Source organism: Hylobates moloch, unplaced genomic scaffold (genome assembly GCF_009828535.3).
Source record: "Hylobates moloch isolate HMO894 unplaced genomic scaffold, HMol_V3 SCAFFOLD_5, whole genome shotgun sequence".
Classification (NCBI taxonomy): Eukaryota; Metazoa; Chordata; class Mammalia; order Primates; family Hylobatidae; genus Hylobates; species Hylobates moloch.
Window position 1 is genome coordinate 48,180,598 of NW_026652280.1, and position 19,872 is coordinate 48,200,469.

General features: G+C 36.8%; 1 protein-coding gene across 1 annotated transcript in view; it reads right to left on the minus strand.

Annotated features, from left to right (window-relative positions):
* Positions 1–19,623, minus strand: part of DSG3 (desmoglein 3) — a 28,752-nt gene extending 9,129 nt beyond the window's left edge. Inside the window, exons 1-11 of the mRNA XM_032151717.2 lie at positions 19,576–19,623; positions 11,026–11,061; positions 10,383–10,511; positions 9,017–9,172; positions 8,438–8,582; positions 7,603–7,769; positions 6,661–6,789; positions 6,140–6,325; positions 3,125–3,396; positions 2,021–2,160; positions 723–947 (exon numbers count right to left, since the gene is read on the minus strand). Of these exons, the coding sequence (XP_032007608.1) occupies positions 723–947; positions 2,021–2,160; positions 3,125–3,396; positions 6,140–6,325; positions 6,661–6,789; positions 7,603–7,769; positions 8,438–8,582; positions 9,017–9,172; positions 10,383–10,511; positions 11,026–11,061; positions 19,576–19,623 (1,633 nt within the window). The remainder of the gene's footprint in view (positions 1–722; positions 948–2,020; positions 2,161–3,124; positions 3,397–6,139; positions 6,326–6,660; positions 6,790–7,602; positions 7,770–8,437; positions 8,583–9,016; positions 9,173–10,382; positions 10,512–11,025; positions 11,062–19,575) is intronic.
* Positions 19,624–19,872: the final 249 nt, after the last annotated feature.

A 19,872-nucleotide genomic window follows, 5' to 3' on the forward strand; every position in this document is an offset into this window, starting at 1 on the left:
CTCCCTGCGGCCTTGGGCAGACTGACTTCTTCATGCTACATGTCTGCTCATAGACTGCTCCATCAGAACAAGTTTATGTATTTAGTATTTAGAAATCTAAACAGCTCTGTGATAAATAGATATCTGACTTTATTTTTTTAGACTGAGGTTTTACTCTTGTTGCCCAGGCTGGAGTGCAGTGGCACGATCTCGGCTCACTGCAACCTCCGCCTCCTGAGTTCAAGTGATTCTCCTGCCTCAGTCTCCTGAGTAGCTGGGATTATAGGCATGCGCCAGCACACCTAGCTACTTTTTGTATTTTTAGTAGAAATGGGGTTTCACCATGTTGGCCAGGCTGGTCTCGAACTCCTGACCTCAAATGATCCTCCTGCCCCGGCCTCCCAAAGTACTGGGATTACAGGCGTGAGCCACCATGCCCCACCTAGATGCCTGACTCTAATTTTTTTTGGGTGCACTATGGAAGTAGAAATAAACAGATTTAAAATGTTAAAATATTGAATGAACCCTAAAAAGGATTCAAAATAAAATATCAAATGGTTCTAACAGTATATCATTCCTTTTCTCTTCTGAAAAGAGAAGTAATTCACAAGGCTACAACCACATCTTCATTGCAAAGAATTTTTCCAGTTACTTTTGGAAGGACCTGCTCTTAAATGATCTTCCTTATCCTTCTGGAAATATAAAGGAGCAGTTTGCATTTACAGAAGCAACTTTACTGTTACCATTGAGGGTTGTGATACTCCATACGGCAGGCAACTTTACAGGCTGATCTTCCAGTGCAAATGTATAGGGGCCAGTGTATCTATTATTCAGTGTTCTAGCGGAGACAACCACGGAAGGTGAAGAACTGCAAATTGCATCTTTTTCGAGGACAGCTGTTGGACAATTGTCATCGAAACTGGGTACTCTAACATATACCGTGCCTGTAGAAGTTTTACCCGTGTATTCTGTAAGAACAATGTTTTAGAGTTAAAGAAATGTATATAATAAAGTTGTACAAAAAAGGAGAATCTTTTACATTTCTCTTTTCTGTAGCCAACTTAGTGTGTCTTCTCATGAAATACTGTATTATCCTTAGAAGTAAAAATAATCATCCTATTTCTGCATCTTGTAAAAAGCAAATTTAAATTTACCAAATAGGCTGATGTCTTTAATTATAATTAATTGAAAATTAATTTAATATGCTCGAACCCAAGACCAGTAAGATGATGAATTCACCAATTTCAAATGAAATCAGCACAAAAATAATAACTTTCTTAAATGTGTTGATTTCACTTGTAATCAACGTGTCAAAGGTTTTTGCTTCTAAAGCACACATTTTTTATTCAGAATAAGAAATTGTGTATTTTTATTACTCAAAATGTTAAAGTTTATTAAAGAAAAATTTTAACTGCTGAAAATAAAAAATAATGAAATAAAAATCTCTCTGTGGGGGCATTATGAGTCATTTCTGTTGTTACCCTTACTACTTTTTTTTTTGTTTTCCCAAATGGCAATCTTTTTGATACTTATTTTTTGGGGGGGGGTTATGTTTTTTATTACCTTCAACATAAATTAATTTTATACTTGGGGAAACACATACCCTCAATGAATATTATTTTAAAACATTGCAGAAGAGGAAATTGCATTGTTCAATGATAAAAGTACATGAGGTCTCTATAGGTACCTCACAAAAGCACCTCACATTCAAGCTGAGCTTCCCTGATGGGCTTTGTCTATGAATCCTTATCCGTTCCCTCAAACTCAGGGGTTTCTGTCGGTCAAAAAATTTCTGCTTCAACCACAGCAAATCATAGGGACCTAACACAGAATTCGCTGGTTCAAACTCCACTGAGAAGTTGGAACTCTTAGTTTTCTCTCCTGGATTCAGCTGCCTCAAACTTGAGGCCCAACACTCCTAAGATAATTCTCTCTCTCTCTAGTGGTAAAGATAATATGTTGAATAATCATAATAATCTATGCATAAAGAAACATCAATTACAATAACATTTCTCTAAAATGATTCAAATATTTTTCTTACCATCTATGGCCAGAACCTCAGCTGTGATTGTTTTGTTAACTATGAAAGTAGAATCTCGGTCCATATTTTTGACAAATTTGATTTCAGCAGTTTTTGAATCAATCATTAGGTATCCACCATCGTTACGTCCCATGACATATCTGTTTCATAATATTAAAAAAAATAGTTTTCTTTCAAATGTGGAATGTTACATATTTAATGAAAATGACTCATTTTATATTTAGTATATTCATGTTTAATATATGTTGACATTGAAATATGCTTTTATAAAAAGCAACAAAATTAACACAGCATGGATGAGCCATATTTCATAATTCTTTTTTTTTTTTTTTGAGATGGCGTTTTGCTCTTGTTACCCAGGCTGGAGTGCAATGGTGCCATCTCAGCTCACCACAACCTCTGCCCCCTGGGTTCAAGCGATTCTCCTGCCTCAGCCTCCCAAGTAGCTGGGATTACAGGTGTGCACCACCACTGCTAATTTTGTATTTTTAGTAGCGATGGGGTTTCTTCATGTTCGTCAGGCTGGTCTCGAACTCCCAACCTCAAGTGATCCGTCTGCCTCGGCCTCCCAAAGTGCTGGGATTACAGGTGTGAGCCACTGTGCCAGGACCATATTTCATAATTCTTAAGCATATATTAGCTTAGTTTTCCAATTCTGCTGTGCACAATAAAATAAAATACCTGTGTTCTTGCTCTGTATAATATAGCAATTATTTTGCATGGTGCCATTATATTTTAGGCATATATGTCTTTGTATGTGCTGTTTTATATGATAAAAACATGTTCTCGTGGTGCACTTCTACTCCTTTGTAAGACTCAACTGTAAGTTTGCATGAGACATGTTCCCAATTTCTGTTGATAGGCTAAGGCATTCTTCCCTTGATTTCCACTGTAACTTATGCTTATTATCTTTGCTTCTAGTATAGTTAGATGATCACCTAATGATTTAGCTAAATGTTACTTTTTGAGTTACCCAGTTTCTTGTTTTTATCAATGTCATATCTCTATTCTTGTCACATAATAGTTTATATGTTATGTTGTGATAGCTTATAGGTTTTAATAAAACCTCATCAAGAAATAGGATATAAATAAAAATAGTCTTACTTGACATTTGAGGCAGCTTTGTTAGTGTCCTCATCGATGGCTTGATATGTTCCCAGGATATAATCCACCAATTTTTTGCTACTTATGCCTTTTTGCACAGTAAATATCTTGGAAGCAGGACGAAATGCAATTCCTTCTCTTACATTTATTACTTGAATTGTGACTGGGGTTGACTGAACTCGGTATCGAGAGATTACTGATTGGTGAAATTCAGCTTTGTTTTTGACAGCAATACTAAGTTTCACGCTTTGTAGTTGTTCATAATCTAGAGCCTGGAGAAAAAATAAAATTAGAAGGCAGTTTCACAAAAATATACTCCCGCAAACCCAGTAGATGATGACAGCACACTATGCAAGATGCTGTGAATGAATTCTTTTGTTTTTAAATAGCAAAACAGCTTCAGAAATTATTGTAATGTTGAGATAGAGAAAGCTTTAGGATTCTTAACTCATGAGACCTCAGTTTGGTACTAATAAAGGTACCTCTTTCAGACTAGCAAGACATCATCGTAGTCTCTTTAGGCTATGAGGTGCAGTGGAAAAGACCCCAAGTTGGCTATGGTAACATGATTTAAATCCTGGTTCTGCTGCTTAATAGCTGTGTGACTCAGGGAACAATGTTTGTTTTCTCTGATCCTCAGCTCTCCACTTCTGAAAAAAAAAGCCTTACCTCATCAGGGTGTAGTGAGGACTGAACAAATCAAGCCCCCAAATACGTTCTTATAACTGGCAGTTATGGTCATTTGCAGAATCTTCATTGGATTTACGTGCAATGGTATCTTTCCTGACTTAAAAAATTCCTAGGTGGGAAAGGCAAACTATCTTCACAATCTTGGTTGGCAAATAGGCCCCTGCAAAGCAGTGGGCGGGTGGCCCAGCAACTCTTTGTAGACTCATTTTCAGAAGGTCTTGCATGATAGCCATTTGTTTGATCCCCTTATTGAGGTGGCCCAAATCAAGGCCTGAGGAATCCCAGGATAACTTTTCTCGTTCACTAGTAAATTTTTTTGAGTGATGAGATAAGAAAATGCTTATATTGGTTACAACTGTATATCACTAAAAATGATTCAAGTAAGAGATCTGGATTTAAGTTTTAACTTTGCAATGACTGGCTTTGTGTGCTCAAGCATTTTCCAGTGAAGTGTAGGAGAAAGATGTCTAAACAGGGAATTATAATACAAGGGGTAAGAGGCAAAAGAGATGATAGGGTCTGTGTGTGAAAGCAAAGGAATAATTCTACTTAGGAGAGCTATGAAGGGTTCTGAGAGGTATTCGTCTAAGCTGAGTGTTGAAGGATGCCGGGAAATTATCCAGGCATAGGTGAAAGCAGTTGCAGGCTGAATACAGATGGCAAATCGCCTTGTGAATTTCATCTTAAAGGGCTAGCAGCTAGCAACCCTGGCTGACTGTAGGAGTCACCTGAGGAGCCTTAAGGACCCACTGCTGCCTGGGCTTCTCCAATAGTTCCTACACGCTTACTGTCAAGGATAAGTTGCAGGTGACTTGAGTTGGTAATTAGGGTTGAGGGCCAACTTCACAGCCAGTGTAGAGCCAGGGATGGTTTTAAAGAGAAGAGTAAGGGATCCAAATTATTTTTAAGAAAAATATGGTGGTGCACTGGTAAGAATGAGGAGAACAAAGTCCATGGAGACGAGAGGTAGGAGGGACTGCGATCGTCTAAGAGAAGAGAGGAAAAGCCAGGCCAGGGTACAGGCAGTAAGAAGGTAGAAGAGGGTCAGACTTCAGAGACAATTTCTAAGGCTCTATGTTGTGAGCAAATGTCACGATTCAGGGTAAGGCCCACATTTCTAGTTTGGGAGACTGAATGACACCAATACACAAGATAGAGAATAGCTCACTCCCAGGCATTGGTGGGAGTTTATAGCAAAACCCTTAGAAGTGGGGATGGCTATAGCACTTGTCCTGAAGAGCACAGTAACAAAGGACTGCATGTACAGCTTTCAGCAGCCCCCTTGTTAAAGGATTATATGGTCTGTCACTCAACTGGATTTAAGGTTTAAATAAGGACGCTCCCATGGAATCCAAAATGCTGTACCAAGGGCCAGATGCGATGGCTCATGCCTGTAATCCCAGTACTTTGGGAAGCCAAGGCGGGTGGATCACTTGAGGTCAGGAGTTCGAGACTAGCCTGGTCAATATGGTGAAACCTTATTTCTACTAAAACTATAAAAATTAGCCAGGCATGGCGTCACACAATGTCGACCCAGCTACTCAGGAGGCTGAGATGGGAGGATCACTGGGGCCTGGGAGGTGAAGGCTGCAGTGAGCCAAAATCACATCACTGCACTCTTGCCTAGATGACAGAATGAGACCTTGTCTCAAAAAAAACCAACCAAACAAAAAACACCACAACCACAACCACAACAACAAAAAACAAAAACCAACCAACCAAACAAAAAACCAAAGTGCTGTACCAAGGAAGGGGCCCAGATCACACTCTCAGATAACGAGTCTGTCATAGCCAAGCATATTAGAAGTTTACTCAATTATTTATCCTTTATTTTGCAGATTTTGTTCATAAATTCCCATTTAGTAGGAAGAGTTGCAATTTATTCTGTATTGACGGTAGCTAATCCATTTAAAACTGATTGACAAATGGGCAAGACATGATTCCATCTATTCTTATCTCGTCCTAACTTCAATCTGATTGTTGCGAATGAGATTAAGTCAAGAAATGTGTTTTGCTTTCTTGTGCTTAAAGTATGGACACCCGTAATATATTACCATGTGCTTAAAGTATACATCATCACTCCCATAGCATGTTAGTGTGTTTGTGTTTACTATAGAAAATTCAATAGCTTGGAACGAGTTCAAGATGTTAAGAGAGGTTGTCCTCAGGTAATGTGGCTCTATGGGGATTACAAACAATTCAATCTACTTTTATGTGTTTTCTGTAATAAAGTGCTATTAACAAATAAATACATTTTATCTGTAGAAATGATCATTTTGGTTAATACAGAATTTTTTTTACCAGTGAAGGGAAATCAGACCTTACCTTCACCACTTTCAGGATGCCTTCATTAGTTCTAGGATCAGTTTGTATTTCAAACCAATTTCCTTCATTCCCAGAGGTAAAGAAATATACTGCAAGCCAATTATCTGTGTACTCTTCATCCAAATCTGTTACTTGAAATCGAAGTAATTCAGAACTTAAAATATTTTCTTCAATACGTGCTGAATACTGAAAAGGTGAGAAGCAGAATTAAAGACCCAATGACAGGTTTTACATGGAGGGATTATGTTTCTTCTAAATGGTAATCCTTATTTCTCAAATTATATATTTCCTTCTTCTGATTGCTGAATTCTTATATTTTTTATTTTATTTTTTTATTTTTATTTTTTTTCCTTTTTTATTAATTTTTTTAAAAAGCATATTTCTTTAAAGATAAATGCATATTTCTTTAAAGATAAGTGCAGAGAACTTAAATAAAAGCCAACAAACAGGCAAGTCCTGAATTAGGATTTCAAAGTATTAAATATATATCTAAATGATTCTTTAAGGAGCAATAGGTGTACCTGAGAGTCTCTAAACATTGGGAAGTTATCGTTGACATCTTTCACTTTAATATTACATTCACATTGAGTTGATAGTCCTTCTCCATCTTTGTCTGCACCACTCACAACCAGACGATAGCTGCTAGCTTGCTAATTTTGGATAAGAAATAAAGAAAAATAATTAATCTCAAAGAATTATAAATGGAAACTACTTGATTCCTATGGGTAAGGAGGTAGAAATATTCAAGTTTATGCAGAAGACATTTGTGGGGCTCTGGATGGTTGGGTGGAGGTCTTTAAGGGGCTAGGGCAGGTTTTCTGTTTTGTGAGCTCCTTATGGCAGGACTGTACTGTATCCTTAGAGCAAAAATAGGCAATCAGCAGGGTGGGAATAATAAGCTCACTTATGGAGCTTCTCTGTTAGTCTATTGGGAAAGCCATTTGTACAAAAATAATATGGAGTCTGATAGGGTAGCCTGTGGTAATGGAGATAGAAGGTGGTGGTAGGTAATGAGGGGGATTGGAGAACGAGATTCTTTAGTGCTCTGGAAGCAGGGATAAAATTAAAAGAAGTCAAGAGAAAAAGTGTGATATAAAAGAAGGTTTTATTCCAGACAGAAATTTCTCCCTTCATCTAAGACACTTGCTTCTCCTCCATCAAATGAGGAGTTAGCTGCAGTTCAATCTTTGTCCATGTATGTCTATGTCAATGCCTTCTTTCATTGCCCCTATTTAACTTCCACTGGTATGTTCAGGGTACAATTGATTCTGCAGGTGCCCGGTACGCATCTCCCCTCACCAGGATCACACTTAAAAATGCAAACAATTTCCTTAGATTAGCCAAGTTAAGTACTGAGAACCTCTTTTCTTTTTTTATTTTCGGGTAAAATGGAGTCACCTCTCTTGGTTTTCTTATAATCAAACCCTTTATTTTTGAATGTTCCCCCAAGTGCTTTGCTGTACCTCTCGGTCAAGAGAATTGGTCAAAGTACGGACTTCCCCAGTGTTTCTGCTTAGGAGGAACATGGGTGTGCCTGCTGGTTCCTGAGAGACAATTTTGAAGGCAATTTTAGAATTCAAGTGGTTTGGTTCATCTGCATCTGTGGCATTTAGTATCATCACCAGTGAGTCTAGGAATACAGGAAAATGTTTATTAAAGAATATGTAACAATTAACATTATGTTTATTTTAAATATTCCAAACAAGTTCACATTGATGCTAATTTTTAAATATCCTAAAATAATCTATACGTTCAAAAAATTGCATATCACTTGTGATACCTCTTTCTGTCTCTCCAAACCAGGTAGAACTGTGCTTCCTTCCATACAAACTCTTCAGTTCTCTCTAAGCCTTACCTTTGCTGAGATTGAGGCTATATTCTATCTCAGTTTTCTCCCTTGATAGATTGTCATAATTCTCCCCTTTCCACAAATTATCCAAGTAATGTGAGTGTGTCTCTGTCTCTTCTAACCTAAAAGAGCCCAGCTGATGCATCCAGGCTACCCAAGGCTGCCTGTTTAGCTCTGTGACTGCCAAATGCTTATACAAATCGTATATACAGAATAAGATACTATTGACCTGATAACCAGACTATAACCTAGAAATACAATGATAGTAAATAATAGGCTCAAATACACATTTTAGAAAGGAAGACCCAGATTTATCTTAATGAATTTTACTTTTCAAAACAACTGATTTAACTAAGAGCATAAATTAGTTTATAAGAATGACATATTGTAGTGGGACTCATATTTGAAAGTAGATAAATTGAAAGTGGTAAGTACTGTAAAAGACTTACTTGAGGCACTATTTTCTTCAATTTCACCCATGAAAATTCGTTGTGAAAATACTGGAGGATTATCATTAATATCCAAAATTTTAACTGTTAGTATAAGTGGCTTCTCTACATCTAGTCCTTGGGCGTTTAGAGCCCGACATGTAATCTAGGAACAGAGGGAAAATGTGGATTATTACTCTGCAATCTTAGTTTTCATACTATTAAAACTTGTAGAAATAAGGCCTCTGTTGGCATGTACATAACTTTTGTGCAAAGAAGAAATGTTTCCCCAAAGGGTAGACAAAGTGGAAAAAGGTGCCTGCTCTGGACAGACCAATTGGGCAAGTTGCCCCTTCCACCAGGCTAATGCTGTGTCATGGTAAACTGAAGCACTTGGCATGCTAGATATCAGCCCTCACTCATGCACCCTCTGCTGTGTTCCCTCAGGCGAGGCTCTGTGGAGGGACTAATATTGTTATTTGCTGGTGGACCGATTCATGTACTGAACTCTCCTCTAAATTTACCAGTAGAAAAATGTCACTTTCTAAAGTGATGGTATACAAGGAGAAGGGTAGCCTAATGTTGAGGACCCAAACTTACCAGGAAGCTTGGAGTTTCCTCTCGATCAACTATAGCTGTTATGTTAATATCGCCAGTGTTTTTGTCAACAACAAAGATTCCAAAAGGCGGCTGATCAATTCCCACTCCAGAGATTCGGTAGGTAATTTTCTGGGTTGCTTGGTAATCTGAAGTAATCTACAGCCCCAAATACCCAAAATGTTGAGGTGACCATCACTCAAGCCTTTCCCTCTCCACCCCCACTTCCATAGTCTAAAGTCATCTGTTCATTCGATTCACTCTTTTTGACATTGTGCCATTTACTTTTTGCCTTGATAGATGTTAGGAATACGAAATAAAGTCAAACTGTTGTTTTTGACAACCAGCCTGAACCAATGTGTGCTCATCATTTTGGTGTTAGAATATTTGCTCAGACTGTGGCCACATGATAGTGTTAAAATGTTAAAAGAAAGTCAAAGACATTTAATATTGACAAGGCTACTCCTGAAGGCTCCCTCTTTACCTGAAAACATTTAAAAACAAAAGATATTTATTTAGTTTAAATAGGGGGAAGTGGAGAGACAAAAAGGGAAAGAGATCACATGGTAGGGTTAAAATATGTATTAAAATAATTTACTTTTTATTATTGTAATTTTAAAGCTTTTTAACATGAAAAATGTGAAATATATATATAAAGTTAGAATAGTATAACAGGCTGGGCGTGGTGGCTCATGCCTGTAATCCAAGCACTTTGGGAGGCCGAGGCAGGCAGATCATGAGATCAGAAGTTCGAGATCAGCCTGGCCAATACGGTGAAACCCTGTCTCTACTAAAAATACAAAAACAATTAGCTGGGCATGGTGGCGCATGCCTATAATCCCAGCTACTCAGGAGGCTGAGGCAGGAGAATTGCTTGAACCTGGGAGGAGGAGGTTGCAGTGAGCCAAGATCGTGCTGCCACTGCACTCCAGCCTAGGCGGCAGAGTGACTCCATCTCAGAAAAAGAAAGAAAGAAAAAAAAGAATAGTATAATAAGCCTGATACATCCTATCACTGAGCTTCAACAATTATCAATACATGGCCAATCCAAATTTTGCTCCCAACCATTTCTCTGTCTTATACATGCATTATTTTTCCTATTTGTTTGCTAGACTCTGTATCCAAGTAAGCCTTCTATATTAAAATTGGTCAATATGTCTCAATTCTTTTTCATAACCCTAGAAGCTACCTTCCTTTCTCTCTTTCTCTCATTATTATTATTATTGTACTATTTTGTTGAGGATACCAGTTCACTTGTTCTGTGGACTCCCCAGTCTTCATTTTGTTATTTGGAATTGCCATATTATTTTAATTTACACCTTATACATTTATTCTAAAAACTCATACTGCCCTTGTTGCTATAACTTACCTTGGCAATTGGGTTTCTTTTTGAGTTATCTTCTCCTTCTCTGCAGGGTTTGGCAAATTTCACCCATTCACGTTTTTGCCTTCTTTTAGCTTGTTGCACAGCCATCTCTTCTTCATATTGACCTTTAGTCTTATGTAAAAAGGGATTCCATTTGTTATGCAAATTAATGGCAATTTTTGCTTAGAATATTGATTACAGACACCTAGTTGAGGAACCCCCTGTGTTTCAAGATCTCTAAGACTGTTAGGTATCTAATTAGCTCTACCTGATACTTTGTCAAGCAAGTAATAAATGTTAAATAACTAAAATAATTACAAAGCTATATGATTTTTAACATTAGCATTTAGTCATATCTTATATTTTCTTTTTACACTCCACAGTATCTTACTGGGCCCATAGGGTTTGACCAGCTGATTTGTTTAAGGTAAGAAGAAAAGAATGCATGAAATAAATTATAATAATGACATTTATGGATGACTAGTTTTTAAATATTGTTTTCAGTTACTAGAATTTTAATTTTATATATTTTCACAATTAAATTATTGAATAATTTTAGAAATTAAATATTCATTTCTACTAAACACAATTTAATTTTTTAAACTAAACTATTATTTTAAGTACAAAAACCTTTTTCATACTTTACCTCTATTCGCAATTCTCCATGAACCAATATGACCACCTGCAGACATTTAAACAAAGTCGAATTAAATGTGAATTCTTCAAATAAGGAATTATATACAATGAATAATCCTGATTATTATATTCCATTGTTCATATTGTGATTTGTTTCTATTTCAAAAGAAGTAAGTTTCAAGAAGCAATAATCAAAGGGTAAGTTCCTACTAGGAAAAATAATATTACTGTCAATATAAACACATTCCACCAGCTTTTTAATTGACTACAGAATTTTGATGATATAAAGAAGAACCTATTGGACTTTGCAAAAACTATGCCTAATAGTCAGTTGCAGCAACCACACAATTCTTACCTGGCTGCTTTATACACAGTTCCTGGAAGCTATGAAAGTCATCGCTTTGGGAAACATTGGTAAGCACCATTGTGAAATACTTCAGAAAGGGGCCACAGGGGATTATTAAAAACCATCAGCCACCCAACTGATTTGTAGGAGGGCGATCCTGTATTAGTCCTCTACAATTACAGAACATCTTCTTTAATTGTACAAGTGAAAAGAATGGAATGGAACCAGTCTGGTTTAGAGAACAAAACTTAAAAGATGAGGATATGCTATTCCAATCACAAACCCTGTTTGCAGTGAGACATGGATCTGTTCATCTCTGCTCTATTACTTCAATTTAAATATTGAACTTAATCTTCAGGGTGGTCCAAAAAATTAAATGAGAGTAAAATGAAGCCATGTAGGCTAGAGTCTTCACCTTCTCAAGAGCATATGAGATGTTCATCTGTGTCATTTTTCATCTTCTGTTCTGCCTGGCATGCATTACCTCTTTCTACTCCACCCACTTAAATATTGCTCATCCTTTCAGATCCATCAAGTTCCAACAACTTCCATGAAACTGTCTTTACTGATGTCTCTTTTTCTGAGTTTGTACAACACATATTCTGTGCCATGAAATTTAGCCCATGATGGTTTACCACAGTTTATTATTTCTTGTTTTATATGCATGAAAGAATTTCTGTGCTAAGCCAGGAGTGTTGTAAACTTTCCAATTCAGTGCTACTAGGTTATTTTTTTTTTTCTTGTAACCCTCACAGGTGCTTAACAAGTATTTGCTAATCCACTGATTATCTGATGAATCTGGTAGAAAAATAATGGTGGAAAATAAGTCAGAAGAAGAAAAAACTAGAAGAGTAATAACAGTAGCTAATGTTTATTGTGTAGTTTCAGTATCAGCTGCTACTCCTAGAGCTTTATACTTATTGTCTCATGTAATATTTACAGCAGGCACCTGAAGGAAATTCTAGTATTATAATCCCTAGTATACGGATGAAGAATTGGAGATGTGAGGGAATGAATACTTTGCCCTAGCTAATGGCCATAATAGGATAGCGACCGCAGCAGCCTAACTCCAGAGCAGGTACCTCACTACTACTAAATTCTTTTTTTTTTTTTTTTTTTTGAGATGGAGTTTGGCTCTTTTTGCCCTGGCTGGAGTGCAATTATGCGATCTCGACTCACTGTAACCTTCGTCTCCCGGGTTCAAGGGATTCTCTTGCCTTAGCCTCCCGAGTAACAAGGATTACAGGCGTGGGCACACCACCACACCCGGCTAATTTTGTATCTTTATTGGAGAGGGAGTTTCACCATGTTGGCTAGGCTGGTCTTGAACTCCTGACCTCAGGTGATCCACCCGCCTTGGCCTCCCAAAGTGCTGGGATAACAGGTGTGAGCCAACTACTGCTAAATTCTAACCAAAGTTGTCATAAAGAGAAAAAAAAAAAAAAAACTAATGGTCCAAAGAAAATTATATGACAGTCAATTTAGATTTCTATTTGGCAAAAGACTATGGTTGCCCCTGAAACAATGTAGATTTATTACATTGTTTATTTTCTAGGGTTATAATGAATAGACTAGTCCAAGTCTGAACCAAATGAGGAATTATGTCAGACATAAGATGTCAGGACTCTTCCCTTCTAGACATTCCAGCTGAAACCTTGATTCCAAGAAGTGTGTGTTCAAATTTGTCATGGAAAAGAACAATTACTTGTGGTTATAACATGTCTCAAAATTATTTTCCAACATTGTTGCTCTTTTTAAAGCAATACCTTGAGTTACTTGGTAGAAAAGACCAGAGCAATGTAGTAACTGCACAATTCCTTTCTCAGAGCATAAGAACGACTCAGCTACACGTGAGAGGAGGGATGGGCCAGGCAGGCTCCTCTTTACAGGAAAACTGAAGAGTCATCCCGAAAATATGAATCATGCTTGGACTAGCCCTGCAGAGAATGATTCTTCTAATACACAATAGGTACAATTTCTGTTCTCCTGGGAAGTAGGTGATAGGAAACATTTCTGAATATTGCAATGATCTTTAGATTTTTAGAGGACATCACAGCCTTACATTATTTAGAATAGTATTTTTTTAAAAAAAGTTATTTTAGTTGATTAATATTTATATAATGGCTACTTGTTTTAATTTTCTAATATAATAATTTTGGATATTTTAAAAACAATTTGTATGTTTTTATTTGTAAATCTATTTTCATTGACAAAATTGTATATATTTATCATGTACATGTTGTTTTGAGATATTTGTAAACTGTGGAATGACTAAATCAAGCTAATAAATATTTACACAGTTTTCTGACGATTTGAATGAACTAAGTTGTCTCTTTTGGTGGCCTGGATTGGAAATACCAATGTGGAGAAAACCTCCCTTATCCTGAGAATTACTGTACTTTTCTTTCTTTTTGTTTTCTGGTTATTTTGTAAATTTTAATTATATGATTTTTAAAGCGTTGATATAGCCTTAATGCCTTGGTATAGATATGAATTACAAATATTATCAAAAGCAAATCTAATTATTAAATTTAAAAAATATATGAAATAAAGCAATTTGATATCCATATGCTCTATTTGTTAATAAAAATGTATATGGTTGTATCATTAAGGTTCCTATTGAATATGGTATGTACACAATAAATATAATCCGAGGATATGGGTAGCTAGATTAAACAAAAAGCAAGTATAATAGCACCTGCTCTTTACTTTGGTTTGGCCGAGATCTTGTTTGGGGTTACCTCATACTTTAATGTGGCAGGGGACAGAACATAAGACTATGGATTAGATGCAGGTAGCTCATCCCAGCCAGGCCAAGGGCCTGACTACACTTCTGATTTCTAGAATGCGGATGCTTGGGGAAATTTGTAGAGTGAATGAGATAATTCAAACAAATCAGTCCAAATTTTAAACATGATTTTGTATTTATTAAATTTTTTTGGGAAAAATACCATGAAATATACACAGGTAAGTAATATCATTCATATTAGCATCTTTCATAATATCTCACAGCTTTCTATATACATTGAAATTTTAAATTTAAAAACTCTGAAACATTGTGATAAACTTTGTATTTATCAAAGTAAATTCCTTAATTGAACAAAGTTGATATATGTCTAATTACTAGGAAATTATTTAATTGTGAAGAATTCAATTTCCAATAACTGATTTTTAGAGTAAACTCAATTAATTTAGAAAGTTAAGCCTTGTATCATGACAGAATGCTAAGAAAAATAAATATCCCTGGATATTCTTAAATGCTTATTTGAAATGCTGTGTAGGCTGCAGTCAAGTATGATAATATAAAATTGGATACTGGATTCTGAATCACTGAATTTAAATCCAACTCCCAACCACGTACTAGCATATAACTTGGGAACATTCCTTAATCTTTCAGTTTCTTCATCTGTCCAATAGGAATAATAATTAATTTTACTTACCTTATAGGTTTGTTGTGAGGATTAAATTAATAGGTGTAAAGCACATAGGTGAGCCCTAGCCCAAAGTAAGTTAGTTTTATTAAATTGACATTTAATAAAATGTTAACCAATTCTGTCACCAAACTTCAAAAGAGGTATAAAAGAGCATTTCTTTTTTTTTTTTTTTTGAGACGGAGTCTCGCTCTGTCACAAGGCTGAAGTGCAGTGGTGCCATCTCGGCTCACTGCAACCTCTGCCTCCCGGGTTCAAGCGATTCTCCTTCCTCAGCCTCCTGAGTAGCTGGGACTACAGGTGCGCACCACCAAGCCCAGCTAATTTTTGTATTTTCGGTAGAGATGAGGCTTCACCACGTTGGCCAGGATGGTCTCAATCTCTTGACCTTGTGATCTGCCTGCCTTGGCCTCCCAAAGTGCTGGGATTACAGGCATGAGCCACTGCACCCAGCCTAAAAGAGCCGTTTCTATATGAAGTGACCTGTTATTATTCACTGTCAAGGTGCATAAGAATGTTCTCTTTCTTGACCATGAGAAAGAGAAAAGAAATAGTACTCCACTGTACAATTGTCTAGGTTGCTCCTTGAATAATGCCAGGGCACTGCTCATGCTGTAGTTTATGTGAATGCACCTCCTGGAGTCGTGCAGTGTACAACCTAGCCAGCTGCACAGCAGCTCTCCAAGAAAAAGGTGTGTGTTAGACAGATTCCATTATTCATCTTGTGATTATGCGTAGTAACCAATCGTCTATGTAATTTTCTTATGGTGAACTACCCAAAGCAAGGCCTCACCTTAGGCTACCAGCTTGACTCTTAACTGGACAGAAAGAGCCAAAGGCTAAAAGGTTTGTGAGAAACCTCATGAGCACTGAGTGTTCTAGCTCCAGATGAAAACCGGTTTCAGGTATGAAGCAAGAGGGAGTGCTAATTGGTAGAAGTAATTACATCCTTCCTGACTTCTACCCAAGTAGGCAGGGCTGGAAGAACTACTCGGCGAGGTTTTTCTGATTTTAGAATATTAACTTTTTGGGAGGTTCAGTAGGACATTTATTTTTATACATATTAGCAGTGCTGGAAACTGGGTCAATCAGGAGAAGAAGAGATACCTTAGAGATTTTTCAATTTGTTAAACATTTGGGCCATTTAGCCTAGAATTCTTTTTCTAAAGATTTTCTTTTTTAGATGTTTTATAGAAAACAAAGCGGTTGAAGATAGTTGTGCTGTATTTAGAACACTTGCTAACTCAAACTTGGTATTTAAACTACTTCTCTCTTTTTTTTCCTACCACCAACTACTTTAAAAAAATTGTACTCTAAAAATCTTTAGATTTCAAACATCTCTATTAATTTTTAGTGAGGAAAGCTTTACCTAATATAGTAACATAAAGGTATATAGCAAATTGTCCAAATGCTCATAGCAGTGTTGGATGACAAACTGTTTTGGATTTGGTGGACTACAAAACACAGTGGTTTCCTCTGAAGATAAATTTTTTTTCAAAAGATTAAATCTCTGAAGATAAGCATTTTCAACCATGAGTCCTTTCCTCAAAAAGGTTTATTTTACATTGCATAAAATGGATCAAACAAGCACAAGAAACTGATAAATATTACACTTTTTTCAATAGTAGACAGTTACTCCCCATGCCTTCTCCTCCCAAATATAGCTTTTATTTTTTCCTGTCAATTTAAAAATTGATACGACACCTGTTTTTGATATACTTTTTAGCTCAAGACAAATGTAGGCCCTTTCTTGACTTACTAATACTGGTATCCATGGTTATTCAAGATAGTAAGACACAATATTAAGAAGTTATCAAGAATTACCCCATTACTAAAAATAGTACAAGTGATAAAAATTAGAGGGTTTACAAATCACTTCATCTTTCTCACAGCACTTTTTAATTGTTTTGCATGCATTGCTGCTTTATTCTCACTATGACCGTTTTCATTAGGCAGGGGGTGGGGTATGATTCTTATTTGACAGTTGAGGAAACAAAGCCTGTAGTGAGTCAGTGGCATAGCCAGAGATTTAAGTCTATGACTTTGCTATTATTTCTCACTGTTCTGGGCAACCCATGTATGGTCACTGGATGGTGGATTATTACAAAACCTTCAAACACATCTGCCAACTTTCAGACCCCACCCTGCAACAACAAAAGATGAGCATTCCCACTTGAGAATGCTTTAGAAAACATTGCTTTTTCCCCCCATAACCACATTATTTCAAAACTCTGGGTGGCTCCCCACTTATAAAAGGTTTCCATGAGCCTTCACAAAATGCACTTTTCAATCTGACCCTCAGCTGCCTTTCCAATTCATGTCCAGATTCTCCAAAGCAAACTGTCATTCTAGTCAAACCGGTGTGTCCATTTCCCCTAGGCAAATCCTAACTGTGCCTGCCTTTGATTATACTCTTCTGACAACCCAAGAGATCTCCTTTTGGCCCGCCCATCTATACTTATCCCAAATCACCTCAAATTTCACTGAATCCATAAAGACTTGATTGTCTCACTCCTGACTGACACTGCCTTTTATCAATAGCATTAATAGTAGACCAGTACTGTCCGATAGAAAGATAAAAACCACAAATGCGAGCCACACATAATTAAAAAATTTAGTCACATTTAAAACATTTTTAAAAGGTGAAATGCATTTTAACAATATGTTTAACTTAATCTAATACATCCAAAATGCTATCATTTCAACATGTAATCAACATAAAAAATTATTAATGACATATTTTACATTCTTTTGTTCATTCAAAGTCTTCCTCAAATTATGATGTGTATTTTATATTAAATAGCACACCTCAACTCAGACCAACCACATTTCAAGTGGCTTAAAACCACATGTGGCTAGTGGCTACCATATTGAACAGAATAGGTCTAGACCACTCAGTTGAACAATTTATGTATGAAGTTATATTGTTGTTTAAACAGCATGTGTATGTAAAATTTTCCTGAGTGGAAGCAAATATATGTCATTTCATAGTTTCCTTTATGACTAGAATTATAGGGACATTGTGTGGGGGTTTTATAGTTTAGAGAAGGCTCATTAAATCATTCATTTATTCATTCTTCAAACAATTGCATGTCCACTCTAAGATAGATATAATAAGCATTGGGAATATAAAAATAAAAATTAGTCTCAATGTAAGGATGTCACAGTCACTCCAGAATCAGAGGGGTAATTGAGAGTGGCCTATATGTCAAAGCAGAAAAAAGGAGCCCCCCCTTATCTTGTGATGGCCCAAGCCTATGTCCTCATGGCAATACTATCCCGACAGCCCATGCCGCATGGCCCCTAACTTCCTGAGCTTTGCCATTGGCTTGGACATAGGGGTTATCAGACTACCTGGAGTTCAGCCCAGACATTTCCCATCTGGAAAGGTGGGAAAGTCATACAACCGTCATATTTCTCTTTAACAACATCCTCCTTTCAAATAAACTCATCAGGTACTGAGCACAGTTACATTGTTGTAATAGAAATAGAATCTTAGAGGCTGGGTGCAGTGGCTCACACCTGCAATCCCAGCATCATGGGAGGCCGAGGTGGATGGATCCATTGAGGCTAGGAGTTTGAGACTAGACTGGTCAACATGGAAAAACCCTATCTCTACTAAAAATACAAAAAAATTAGCTGGCTGTGGTGGTGCACGCCTGTAATCTCAGCTACTCAGGAGGCTGAGGCACGAGAATCACTTGAACCCCAGAGGTGGAAGTTGGAGATCGCACCACTGGATTCCAGCCTGGGCGACAGAGCCAGACCTTGTTTCAAAAACAAAAACAAAAACAAACAAAAAAAATCTTAGGGAGAGCTAAGAAAGTCCTTTCTTGAGATCTATCTCCCTGTGACTTCTTGAAGTCCATTTATCTCAATTTTTTAGATGAAAAAATGAGGTAAATTGATGCCTAGGCCAACCCAGCTTATCATGGAAACCATATGAATTCGCATTAGGAATTGTCTTGACATTCATTTTTAAGGTATATTTAACTATTTTGATATCTCCCTATAACAGATAATATTGTGACTTTTTTTTTTTTTTTTTTGCTATAAGAACACAGTTAAGGAGTAAGTTAGTCTGTAACATCCAGGTTTTAAACAGTCTGTAACATTCCGTTTCTCTTTTAGATAATACTATGTACAACTTTCTCAATCAACAGAAGTATTACTCTTCTGGAAAAATGGCTTTAAAATGTTGTATGTCTTTCCCCCCACCCCCAAAGGCTGACATTTTCTTTTGGCACATAATAGCTAAACGTAAATACTTACTTAATAATCCTCCCAACTTCTCTAGAGTCAAACACTGCTTTGATTTTAACTCTGCGATTTTTTACTTTTAAAAGCATGTCAGGTATCAAGCCCAGGCGTGTAGAGTTCTTAGCTATATGCTAAGAGAGGTGTAATCTTGGAAAATAGAAGTGGCTCCTGTGTTCTTGTTTGTGGGTTAGAAAAACTAGTAAAAGCATAACTTTAAAGAAAGCGAAAATGTTGTGGAAAATATAACCTGTGATTAAGATTACTTAATTCATTAACTAAAAAAAAATTCTAAATGGTTTTAAAAACTCATTTCTTTCTGGTTTACTTTTCTATGTAAAATACAACATAAACAAAAAACAACAAAAGAAGGAAATTGGTAATCTTCACAATTTCATTTTAAAGTGTTGATTTCCACTGCACTCCTTTTAGAATTTATAATAAAGATTGAGCAATCAGATATAATATTCTTTAACAAAGGAGGAAGCAGGGAAGTTTGTGATTATTAGGAAAATACAGGACTTACCATGAAGATGGCCAGAGCCCCTGTAGTTCTGGGGAAGAGCCCCATCATTGTCTCTGATTTCACTGGTGAACAAGTCCGAGTGAGCCGCTGCTTCTATCCTGCCAGCCGTCTGCAGATGATGTCTAAGAAAAGCCCTCTGCAGCGTCTCTGCTGCCTTCCGAAGGAGTCTACAGATGGTCTGTTATGCGGTCCCTCCCCACCCTAAACCAAGGGTAGGTCTCACCAGAAACGCTTGCATCACCTTTGCTCCCAGGTAAAAACTTAGCCACACCTCAATTCCTAAAGCAATGAAATCCT